The sequence below is a fragment of the Cetorhinus maximus genome, chromosome 18 (genome assembly GCF_964194155.1).
Source record: "Cetorhinus maximus chromosome 18, sCetMax3.hap1.1, whole genome shotgun sequence".
NCBI lineage: Eukaryota > Metazoa > Chordata > Chondrichthyes > Lamniformes > Cetorhinidae > Cetorhinus > Cetorhinus maximus.
This window is the reverse complement of record NC_135896.1, coordinates 12,465,171-12,477,638: the sequence shown is the minus strand read 5'-3', so window position 1 is coordinate 12,477,638 and position 12,468 is coordinate 12,465,171. Positions and strand designations below refer to the sequence as shown.

Genomic DNA, 12,468 nt, shown 5'->3' with positions numbered 1-12,468 from the left:
CAGGAGCAGTGTTTAGCCACTTGCACATCATAACCATTGATTAATATTATTGCTATGCTGATGTTGTGTGCGCAGGCATGAGGTAACTTTAATCAGGTGGCATTTATAGTTGATGTGCAAGAGGGAGATTCAAGGTGGGCTGAATTTTAAATGGGGATCAGGCTCTCCCCCCCCACAAGTCATAAAAGTCAGGGGCGAGCTGCCTGCACTTGGTCAGCTCACCCTCAGCCATTTAATGACCATCAGTCTGTTAATAGGCTTGACGTAGACCTTTCACCCCCCACCATCAGAGAGGAAGTCCTGCCTCCGGGAGCTGCCAGCCAATCAAATGGCAAGCGCCTCTCTTGTTCCATCAGTGACAAGACCCATTCTTGTCGATGCCAGTCTGGAGGGTCAGGATCGACTGGGCAGGTGGAGAGGGAAAACATAGGGGAGGAGAAATACCTTGGGGACAGGGAGGCCTCCAATGGGCACAGAGTGCCTGACGCCTGGAAACAACGCTGCCAGGTTTCACCTGGTTGTCAGGAGAGTTGGCACTAACCTCCTGCAGCATGGGAAAAATCCCAGGCAAAGAAGAAGCCATTAATTGGCCACTTGAAGGCTTCAATTGGCCCACAGGTGGGTGGGCCACCCAATGCCTGCCCTGTCTCCCCCTCCTCCCACCCTTGGGGGAGCATAAAATTCTGGCCCACATTTGTGGTGGGAAGTAGAAGAGGTTTGTCCATGTGGAAACCAAAGGTCTCTTGTGTGAGCAATGGGCCAAATGTGCTGGGGAAATATCTATGGTTGGGCCTTCAAAGCCTTTTTCTCCAGAGCCCAGAAACCATGGACACCCATTGTACATGAGAATAATTCTCACTGAACATCATTGACGTCGTAATGTTTTATTTAAATATACCTGCGGCTTCTGCCCACCACTAATCTCAACCCAGTTGTGGTACTAAACAGGAATCAACCACTATTTTGGAGGAAAGGCAGACAAGATACGATGTGAAGACACTTTGATGACACATTAAGGGATCATCGCAACCTAATATAGTGAGGTCGGCCATTTTACATCCCATTCACTTTAAAATCGGGGGCAGTGCCGATCCAATCAAGTCAACTTCCTGCCTCTTTGATTGGGTCAAATTGACCCCCATTGACCCCAAAACTCCTGGACTCTGTGACGGAGGAAAGGAAGATTTCCGCTGGGATAAGGGTCAAGGAGTTAGGATAGAGCCCCGTTCCATTGGGATTCACTCCATTTACATTGGGAACTTAATTGTCAATGGGAGGAGTGGGTGGGGAATGTGGGGGCAGCTGCTGTGATGAACAGCTCCTAGAGGCCACTTTCTCCCACATCTAGGAGGAATATCCCAAGGAGTTTCCTTGGGAAATTCCACCCATATTACACCTCAGAGCCATACGCTCAGCACTAACAGTGGCTAAGAGTCCCTCTGAGGGCTTACAGATTCCAAATCTTTCCGATGGAGATGGAAATCATCAATCACACAGCGGACGATTGAACCAAGGAGATTCTTTGCTGAGCCTCTGCAATGTTGTGGCAACATGTGGGTGCCCTGGCATTCTGCCACCTGCTCAGTGCGGGTTTTATTGGAGGACCCTTTGCAGTGGCGATGCCCCTTTCACCCCAGTCCTGCAGAATGATCCCACCCCGGGGACTTGAGATGGTGTCTCTGCCTGTGGACTGGGGTTGGATGGGCATTCTGGTATTCCCCAGAAACCTCAGGGTCGATGAGCCCTTTTTAATTCGTCCATTTCCTTCTAATAAAAGTGATTTTCACCAGACTGAGTTTAAGTGTTTTTCAAACCAGCTAAAGGTGACGTACTGGGGAGAGATGGGACTTCACAACATAATCTGCTCGGCCACATTAAGTGTCTTGTGCCATCACAGAACTTTGAACATTCTCCATTTTCTTTCAAGTTAGTTATTCAGTAACACATAATTGTGTGCAGAATAATGAGACAATAACAGAAACTAGGGTCATTTCAATACAATAAATCCACTTGAATTCAAATGGTTTATATATAGAACAATGAACACCTGGGAGTGTGTTACAGACTGAAATCTAACCGAGGGGTTCAGATGGTTTATTTATAGGATAATAGATACCTGGGAGTGAGTTACGCTCTGGAATCTAATCGAGGGGTCAAATAGTTTATACATAGAATAATGGATGCCTGGGAGTGAGTAACAGACTGGAATATAAGGGATCAGGTGATTTTTATACAGACAAATGAATACCCAGGAATAATGGAGAATGGGTTACACACGGGAAGCCAATCAAGGCATTCAGGTGGTTTATATAACAATGGATACCTGGGAGCGAGTTACAGACTCTAGATCTAGTTTAGCTGTTCAGATGGTTTATGTATAGAATGAAGGAGACCCGGGAGTTATAGGCTGGACCCATGACTGCATTGCTTATACCATCACCAAGTACACAATATCCATGCCGAGACAGGGAAAATACCACTCAGCTGAGATACCAGTGGGCTATCAGAAACTGTGGAACACGCCTTTGGAAGAGTCACCATCCTTTAGGAAAACAAAAGGTGATGAGAAAAAACTGGGAACCAAAGACACCAAAGCATTGTAAAAATACAACTTGACTTTAAAAAACCTCAGCTTTTGAAGGTTCTTCCCTTTCTGTGAACGCAGAAACAATTTCCCTTAAATAAAAATGTAGCACCTCTCAAAACCAGAGCCTGCAATGCCAAACGTTGTAGTGTTTTGTGTCAGCCCAGTTACGAGTTACTGTTGCCAAGGCCAAGATGGCTGCCACAACAGAAGTGTCTGCTGAGCCAGGAAGCGTGAATGGATGCTGCCAACTGAATCAAACGCACAGCAGGGTAAGTGCTTCACGCTAAGGTTGATCATTTATGGGATTAAATGCCGTTTGGCTCAGTAACATGAACTCAGCTGAAACTTTTTTTAAAAATGGACGAATTTCTAATTGCACAGAGTGTGGATTGCAAAGAAAAAGGTTCTGAATTGGGCCTACACATGAGCCATTGATGAACTGGATGGGCTGAATAGCCTTCTGTGTTTATATTTTTATCGTAAGGTGCCCCTTGTAAGTCTGTTCTACAAACAACGAATCAATAGTTATTGAGGATGTAGGATTTGTCAAGAATGTCCAACTAAGACTAATTCTGGAACATCCAAGTACATTTTTGAACACATTGGAGAAATAAAAAGGGAAAAAAAATTAAACCTACCATAATCCACCAGCGTTTCACTTTGGTGCAACTCCGAATGAATGATTATAGATTATAGTTACATAACAAGTCAATATACCAACAACAAATTGTTAAAAAAAAACACATCTGTCAAGAGTAACCTCCGCAAAAATAAAATGGAGGGAGGCCTGAAGTTAAGCCAGCGCCAATGTTGTGTAAATTTTGTCTCCGTTAAACAGTCCTGGGGGGGGGGATACTGCATCATAAAAGACTGCAGAGATATAAAGAGCTAAAAGTTTGCGTATAAAGTTTAGAACTTTTCAGTCGACATCTCTTCTTGCATTGCTTTTGAGTGCTCGCTCTTCATCTCCTCGGGCCTTTCCTCTTCCGCCATCTTGCCTTGCCCGTCACTGGACACCGTTCCTAATACTTTGGCACTGTGCTCCTGTGCTTTCGCCCTGAGGGCGGCTATGCTGCTCTCCCGCAGTTCCTCTTTAGAAATGGCCGTCTTGGAATCCTTGCTCTTGACTTCTCGCTCTTTGTCCTCCTGGCTGGGCTGACTGCTGTGCTCAGCTTCCACTTTCCTCACCACCTCAGATGCCTCGAGGGACTTTTTGTGCATTCCTAGAAAGAATTGTTGGTACTCGGTTTTAGAAAATCGTCTGGTCATTGGTAAGCCATCTTGAACTGAAAACGGTAAGCAAAGAAAGATGCCAAGATTAAACTGTAGTAGGAACCTGGGAGCTAAAGGCTTCATTTAACATTGACACTACAGGTCAGGTCAGGTCATTAGACACAAAGGTTTCACCGGAGAATAAGCTTATTTGTGAAAAGGGTGCATGATCCCCAGGGCCACACCCAAACTTGGGCAACATACACCTGAGTATAGACACATGAAACTTCAAATGTGGTTGACTCTTAAAAATGCCCTCTGAGCGAGGGCAATTAGAGATGGGCAATAAATGCTGGCCTAGCCAGTGACACCCACATCCCATAACCGAATTTTAAAAATGCCATTCATCTTCAAAAGTTGCCCATTACAAGTGTCACTATTGAGACTCTTGTTCCAAACAAGACCTTGTTAAGCCTTCAGAAATAGTTAATGAGGAGATGGATGACTTTCTGTCTTTAAATAGGGTTTATCCAGGGACTGTGGGCCACTGATTGTAGATAGGAACATTCTGCATTTAGCTCTAAACTGATAAACTCTAATACTGCTGCAAAGAGAGACATGTTGCCAAAGCTTCTCATCTTGCACTCATCAGGACAAAGGCAAGAATGGCAAATTTCAAATGATCACAACGATTTATAAATTTGAAATTTGACATTCTTGCCTTTGTCTTGATGAGTGCAAGACAAAAAGCTTCAGCAACATGTCTCTCTTTTCAGTAATATTACAGTTCTGTTATACCAAGCGATTGTCTGATAAACTCACCTCCAAATTGAACATGCTATTTATTTTGATACCACTGAACGTAAGAGGAAAGGGCTCCATGGTTGCCCGATACAGATATGTTCTGCATGTTTTTTTGTCATAACAGCAATACTTCCACTAATATAAAATGCTGTTTCACCTCAACAGTGAAAGAGGGGAAAGCATTAATTCCATTAAACACTGTGGGGAATGAATTGGTTCTGACCCATTTTCAGATGTATAACTAATGGATTTAATGTTTTATTCCTGTTTCTGAAAAAATGTTAACACATTCTCTGTGGTGAAAATAATTGTGGAGGAATTGTTTACAGCAGGAGTTCTCCGACCACAGTAATACCAGTGCCTCTGAAGGAAAAAAAGAGTTCTAAATAATACAGCAGTTAAGATCCAAAGAAAGAAATGATATTTAATTCCTAAGGTTAGTCAAATTTCACACATGGGCATCAGACAGGCAATTGTCTCCACTGGGACAACCAGCTGATTTGTGTCTTGTTCTCTGGATTGTAAACGATTTGAATAGTTACTCTCAACCCATTGAATATTGGGAAACCCTTGTGATTAATACCTCTGACCTCCTCATAGGTGTGACTTTGATGAAGTCTGGTGGGTTTCTACAGGGGGAGTAGGGACGGGTTGGTTAATGGGAGTGCAGAGGAAGGAAAGAAGATCTGAAATGGAAGATGATTTGTGTTGGAGCACGTGCTTTTGCAAAATTCTTTAATTTGCAATTGTTTAAATATACACAACAAGCAAACAAGACACCGAGCAAACCACAGAATGTGAAGGCTGCTTCTTAAAGTCTATAATTGGAGGGAAGTACAGAAGAATTCTCTATCTATCAAGCTGAGGGATGCCAGGGTTGGGAAAGAAACATGTGTTTTGTCAGCACATTGCTTACTTCCTGTAAAATTCCCTCTATTCTGCCCCAAACATGTACATAAACCCCACCCAAAAACAACATTCCTATTACGCCAATGACTACAATTCCTCTAAACTATTGGAGTGAGTCTTAGGGCAGGATTTTTTTTGGATGGCATGGATCCCACCCCAACCTTCCACCACCACCCAAAGAGTCAACAGGGAACACATCCCTGCCGGTCACAGCAGCCCACAGCAACTTAACGCTCCGAGGCGTGTTAACTGCATGGAGATGGGACTTCCACCCTCCTCCAGTCAACAGGGAAGTCCCGCCTCAGAGAGCTGGCAGATCTGCAGCTCAACAGCGCCTGTGGCAGCGGTGGCCAGGACTGGAACTACAAGCAGTCCCCACATTCTAAGTCCTGGGGCAGGATTTTCCCCTCGTCGGGTGGGCCCGGGAGTGGCCATGAAACTGTCCGCCGCCGGTAATCGGGCCCTGACCAGCCAGCGTGAAACGCACCCTGATAACCTCAGCATTGCCAGGGTGGGGGAGGGAGGAATACGAGCGCTGAAGTGTGTAGGGGTTGAGGGGGGGTGCGCTCAGTGAAAGCTCCCTGGAGGCACAGAGCCGCTTCAGGGAGCTGAAGATTTTTAACATGAAAAATAAAGGATTTTAAAAATGAGGAAAACATGAACCCTCACGTGACCCTGTCACGCGAACAGGGACGTATGAAAACTGAGTTTAAAATTTTTAATTTTTTTTCTAGTCACTGTTGGAAACCTCATCCCGCCCATGGAAGAGGTTTCGCAAAAAAATGCAAAGGCCGCCTGGCCTATTTCCCCACCTTACGGCAGAAGGTTGGACAGGCAGTAAAAACTTCAATTGAATTAATTGATGAATGGGCTTAACTGTCCTCTTAATTGTCTGCAGGCACACTGCCGACTCTCGGGCACCGAAATATTGCGCGAGTGCACAATGACGTCGGGACGCTCGCCCATCGTGCGCTATTTCACACTCGTGTGTGTCGGGCACACACCTGCACGCCGAGCCCCTGGAGTCCACCGAACCAGGTAAGTGTGGGGGTTTCATGGTGGGGAGGGTAATTGAGGCCCGGGGTTGGGAGAGGGGTAAAGGGGCTGGGAGTCTTGATGGAGAGGCCAGCGGGGGAAGGTGCACCTGCAGGGGCCAGACCTTGTAGGGGGGGGGTGGTGTGTTGCCTGATGTGGAAAAGTGGCCCTTGAGGAAGGTGACCCCCCTTCCCACCAAAGGCGCAAGCAGAGTGACCTACCAGGCTTCCCTCCACTCCTGAATCCCTCCCGCCAGCCTCAAAATTGGAAAACAGCCCGTAAGTGCCAACCGGGCCTCAATTGGGGTGAGGGTGAGTGGGCCAGCCTCGGCCTTGCTCACTCGTTTGCCCCCCGCCACCAAGGTAAATTTGCGAACTGGTTGGCGGAAGCCAGAAGGCCATGTGGGAAATGTTACAGGCCGTGCACCTGCAAATCCACCGCCAGACAACCATAAAATTCTGCCCTCAAAGTTGAAGCTGGTTTTAACTCGATCAAAACCCATTCACTTACAGAGAATTAAAATTAGGCCCTGATTAGAATTTGTTGTCGCTTGGTACTGAATCATGCTTGTTGCAACGCAATGGACTCCATCCACCCAGAATTGGGGTTTCCATTGGCCCAATCCCATTTCTTATTGGGTCTTATAGAAGAAGCATTCATTTTATCGATTGTGGTTGGATTGAAAACTAGCTGAACGTTCAGTGTTTAAAACGATTTTCCAGCCCAGTTGATACCTGGCTATTTATTTCCCCAATTTGAGATGTTTGACTTAAACTGAGCCAAAAAAGGTGACTGCAGAAAATGTTATTTTGCCTTGTGTGTGTGAATATTGGCTCTCACCTGTGAGAGATGAGGGAAGTTTTATATTCTCACTTCAGACAAACTGTTGCAGGTTGGTAAAGCATGATGAGATGCATAGCAAAACTCTCCCTATTCCACCTCGATCTTACTCTCAGTCTACACCACAGAAGGAGGCCATTCGGCCCATTGAGTCCATGCCTGCTCTCTGTGCTGCAATCCAGTCAGTACCATTCCTCCACTCTTTCCTTGTTGCCCTGCAAGTTTCTTCCCTTCAAGAGCCCATCCAATTTCCTTCTGAATTAATCACCTCAACCTCAGAACAGTTACCCCGCACCCAGTGTCATGCATCATGACACTTCCCTTTTCCCACAGAAACCATCTTGGAGCGAGATGGTCAATTAAGGACAATTTTGTGCTGCATCCCCTGCCCACAAAGAGCTGCCCAAATAACTTTCACATTGAATCCTTTGAGAGCCTTAAATTCCATCGGTCTGGATCCAGATGTGACAAGAGGTCAAAATTGAAACCCCTCTGTTGCCCAGAGTTTTATTCGTATTAAAAACACTGGGAGCCATTTTCATGCACAAAGTGAAAGTTTGCATTGACATCTTGCTCTACCCTGTGAATAATCTGTATTTGTGAGGAGTTTTGATTAAGTAAGTAAAGAGAAACCTTACTTACTTGGATGCTCAGTAACCACAGGACACAGATTTAGGATAATTGGCAAAAGAACTGGGGGGGCAGGGGGAGGGAAGAGGGGGAGAATTTTTATTACTTAGCAAGTTTTTCTGATCTGAAACCCACTACATGAAATGGAGGTGGAAGCAGATTTAATCGTAACCTGCAAAAGGAATTGGATATATATTTGAAAAAGGCTGTGTGGAAAGAGGAGGGGAGTGGGGCTAATTGGATCGTTCTTTCAAAGAGCTAGAACAGGCACGAAGGGCTGAGTGGCCTCTTTCTGGGCTGTCTGATATTACCTGCTGCAGCTAAGTCCATCAGTCAGCGCCTGAAGCCCTGTCCCCCGTTTTAAAAACCCTCTATCTCCATGTCAACGTGTCTCAGGCGGTGCTGTAACGCAGAAAAACAATTACCGAGAAGCCACGGAGCGCATGATTCCATGATCCCATCCTTTGCTGACTTCAGGATGGATTCCGGCAGTGGGATGGAGTGCCGCACCATCGCTCCGTACAGCCCGTATTCAGCCATGACACTACTGCGGCCCCAGCATTTCTCACGTTTCCTCCACTTGGCTCTACGATTCTGGAACCACACCTGTTGGGGCGGTAGGAGAGAGTTATAACAACGACGTCACCCATCTGGGGGGCAAGGAACTTCCAGCCTAAGGCTCAGTGTTGAACAAAGTAACAACAATTTTCTATTATATAGCACCAGTAACATAGTAACCGGGTCATGAGGTGATTTTCAGTCAAACGCAGAGCTGCATGTAAGGGCATATTAGGACAAGTGATCGAAAAGATGACTCAAAGAAGTAGCTTTTAAGGAGCAACTTTAAGAGAGAAGTAGAGAGATTTAGGGAGAAAACTCCAGGACTTAGGGCCCAGGCACTTTAAGGCACACGGCAACCAATAGTGGAGCAATTAAAATCAGGGATATATAAGGCTGGAACTGGAGGAGTGCGGATATTTCGGAGGGTTGTGGGGCTGAAGGTTAGAGAGATAGGAAGGGGCGAGGCCATGGAGGGATTCGAAAACAAGGATAAGAATTTTAAAATTGAGGCGATGAAACAGTTTCTTCATTTTGAAGTTATTCTATAAGTTTCCTGTGAGGCAAAGTGAGAGATATCAGTGGGAGTTATTTCCTCACTTGTGCACTGGCTTTCTGAACCTAGTGCTTTTGAATCACATGGGGGGCCAGTGTCAGGCCCAAGAAGCCTGAGGCCTACTGCACTCAAGACCTCACATTAATGTGCAGGACCAGCCTGCTGAGTGTTGGGAGTCCACACAAAAACTGTGCGCAAGACTCATTAAGGCCCCTGAAAGTTTAAAATGTGAGGAGAACAACCCAATAATATAAAAGAGCCCCTAGCTATGCTCTAGATGCCTAGAGCACAATAGGAACGGGTAGAAACAAATTGCCTGCCAGTGCTTACTGACAGCATTGCTCCCTCTGCCCTGTGTCCACCACCAGTCCTTCACTGCCCCTATCGCATCTACCCATCACCAGCCTGCCAACTCCCCCTCGCGCTAACTCGGCATCTACCCCCACATGTAAAATGCTGTCGGTGCTTAAAGGGCAGCCAGCAGCCCTCGAATGGCTGCTGGTGATTGTACTTCCAGCAGCCACACATGCCCCCGGAGCTCTCGGTGGGCCTGGCGTTACAGGCCCAGAGCACCAGAGAAAATTTGCAAACCTCAACTATCATCAGGTGGGGGTCATCTTATTCCCACAGGTACACGGAGTATCTGAATGGCCCAGGCACGGTGCAAACTGGACTATCGGTCCCCTAGTGTGGATTAGATGCTCACTGTGCTGTATTCCAATAATAAACTTCCAACCTCCGCCTCGCCCTGCTGAATGATGGGTTTGACAATTCCCTTCTACATAGCAACTGCCCATGATCCAAACATGATTGACAGGATAAATCCAATTAGCATGGATTTGAATCCCAGTCCTATAGATGTAAAGCCAGGGTGGGGGCCCCCACAGGGCTCAGGCACTAGCTCTACAAACTGCAAAATGTTCAAGAACTATTTTTTATCGGGCATATTTGTTTTGTTTTCTGAGCACTGCAGATCTTATTTTATCACATACACTCAGGGCTGGTGGAGTGCAGTTGGAGTGCAGTAAATACAATCAAAACAGGTGCCAGAATGCTCTAACCTACAATAACCACATCCAGACAGTTAAAGAATTTTAACAGGATGTTTAGATCGAACTGAGTTTGTACTTTAAATTTTATGCCAACCATTGGTTATTCTTCATAAATTATCGCCAAGTGTTATACAAAGTGATAAGTGCCCTATTTACCATATTTTCCCACTTTGACACTCTATAAAAATAAATAGCACACCATATTTAAATAGCACAAAGAATTTAAGTTTCTTAACTCAAACTACTGGACAATTCAATATTTTTCAGCAAATATGCCTTCAGATTAAAAGTAGACTTCATGTTTTATAAATAGCAAAATACAAAACCCTGCACATGGTGAGCATTTCATGTAAGTCAGAGAGTCATTACAACATAGGAGGCCATTCTACCCATCCACTCCATGCCTGCTCTCTGTAGAGCAATCCAGTCAGTCCCCTACTCTATCCCTGTAGCCCTGCAAGTTTATTTCCCTCAAGTACCCATCCAACTTTCTTTTGAAATCATCAATTGTCTCCACTTCCACCACCCTTGGGGGCAGTAAGTTCCAGGTTATTACCGCTCACTCCCTTAAAAAAAAGTTCTTCCTTACACCTCCCTTCTATCTCTTGCCCAAAGCTTACATCTGCCCCTTGGTCCTTGTACCACCAGCTAATGGAAACAGTTTTCGCATGTCTACCTTATTCAAACCTGTATAACTCCATCAAATGCCCCCTCAAGCTCCTGTGCACCAAGGGGAACAACCCCAACTTCTTCAACCTAACCATGTAGCTAAAATCCCTCACCCCTGGAACCATTCTGGTAAGTCTCCTTGTCACCCTCTTGAGAGCCCTCATGTATTTCGTAAAATATGGTGACTGGACAGAATGGGATACAACGCTCTAGTTGTGGCTTAACCAGAACTTTATAAAGGTTCAGCATAACTTCGCTGCTTTTGTGCTCAATACCTCTACTTATGAAGGCCAAGATCTTATTTGCTTGGCTAACTACTATCTAAAATGAACTCCCAGGTCCCTCTGTCTGTGTACACTCTTTAGAACTTTAAGACTATAAGACCATAAGACGCAGGAGCAGAAGTAGACCATTCGGCCCATCAAGTCTGCTCCACCATTCAATGAGATCATGGCTGATCTGATAATCCTCAACTCTACTTTCCTGCCTTTTCCCCATAACCCTTAATTCCCTTACTGATTAAAAATCTATCTCAGCCTTGAATATACTTAATAACCCAGCCTCTACAGTCCTCTGTGGTGAAGAACTGTGCCAGTTAGTCTATGTTGCCTCGCCCTATCCTTTCAACTTCATTTCTCTGTATTAAGTTCCATCTGCCCTTGTCTGCCCATTCTACTAGCCTACCTACATCCTATTGCAATCAATTGGGATCATCCTCACTGTTTGCCACTCCTCCAAATTTGGTGTCATTGGCAAATTTTGAAATTTTACTCTGGGGCCAGAATTTTATGGCCCCTCCCGTTCGGTGGGATATTATGGTCCCGCCGAAATGAACAGAGATTTAAATGGCTCGCCGCATCCACCAGGGGGAGATATGCGGCGGCAGGGAGGTAAAATCCCGGCCTGTATTCCAATATCTAAGTCATCTAAATGTAAACATAAATACAAAAAGCACTGACTCTTCCTAATACACTTTTATCATCACACTTTGTTCATTTGACTTGCAAGAGCAGAACGTGACTTCCTCACTCATCAGGAACCAATACACTTCAATACCAAATAATGCTTTGTGCCGTGGTATAACACTCCTATAGTTACATACACAGGAGTAGTACTGAGGGAAATGTAACAAAAACTAGGAGTTCTCCCAATCAGCCGCCTGAACTTTACCAGGAGGTTGGGGGTAATCCGATGTGTGCATCCAAGATTTCCAAGGAAGTTACAGCAACTGATCGTAAGGACCAGCCCCTTTCTCCCAACACACCCAAAATAAATTCCTGGTGTTGGTGCACCATAATGGCAAAATTAAATTGTACCATGGCAGCCTTAACAGGACCTGCAATTCTATAAACACCATCCACAACATCAGGATGTTTCAAAGTGCTTTGGAGCCAATGAAACTTTCTTTTTTGAAGTGTAGTCACCATTGTAATGTAAGAAATGCAGCAAAGAGTTTGCACGCAGCATGTTCCCACAATAGGTTGTGTTTTTAGATATTGAATGAAGGATAAATGTCGACCAAAACGCCAGGGGAGCTCCCCTGCTCTTCTTCTGCGAAATAGTGCCATGGCATCTTTTCCTGAGAGGGAAGACAGGGTTTAATATCTCATCCAAAG

At 45.3% G+C, this 12,468-nt stretch overlaps 1 protein-coding gene across 2 annotated transcripts in view; it reads right to left on the bottom strand.

Moving 5' to 3' along the window:
- Window positions 1-492: 492 nt before the first annotated feature.
- The window catches only part of vsx2 (visual system homeobox 2), a 47,944-nt gene continuing 35,968 nt past the window's right edge, over window positions 493-12,468 (bottom strand). The window contains exons 4-5 of one of the 2 annotated variants that reach the window (XM_078562098.1): window positions 8,443-8,623; window positions 493-3,873 (exon numbers count right to left, since the gene is read on the bottom strand). In XM_078562098.1, coding sequence (XP_078418224.1) covers window positions 3,497-3,873; window positions 8,443-8,623 — 558 coding nt within the window. In that variant the 3' untranslated portion in view covers window positions 493-3,496. The remainder of the gene's footprint in view (window positions 3,874-8,442; window positions 8,624-12,468) is intronic. The other variant, XM_078562099.1, reaches the window with a different exon arrangement.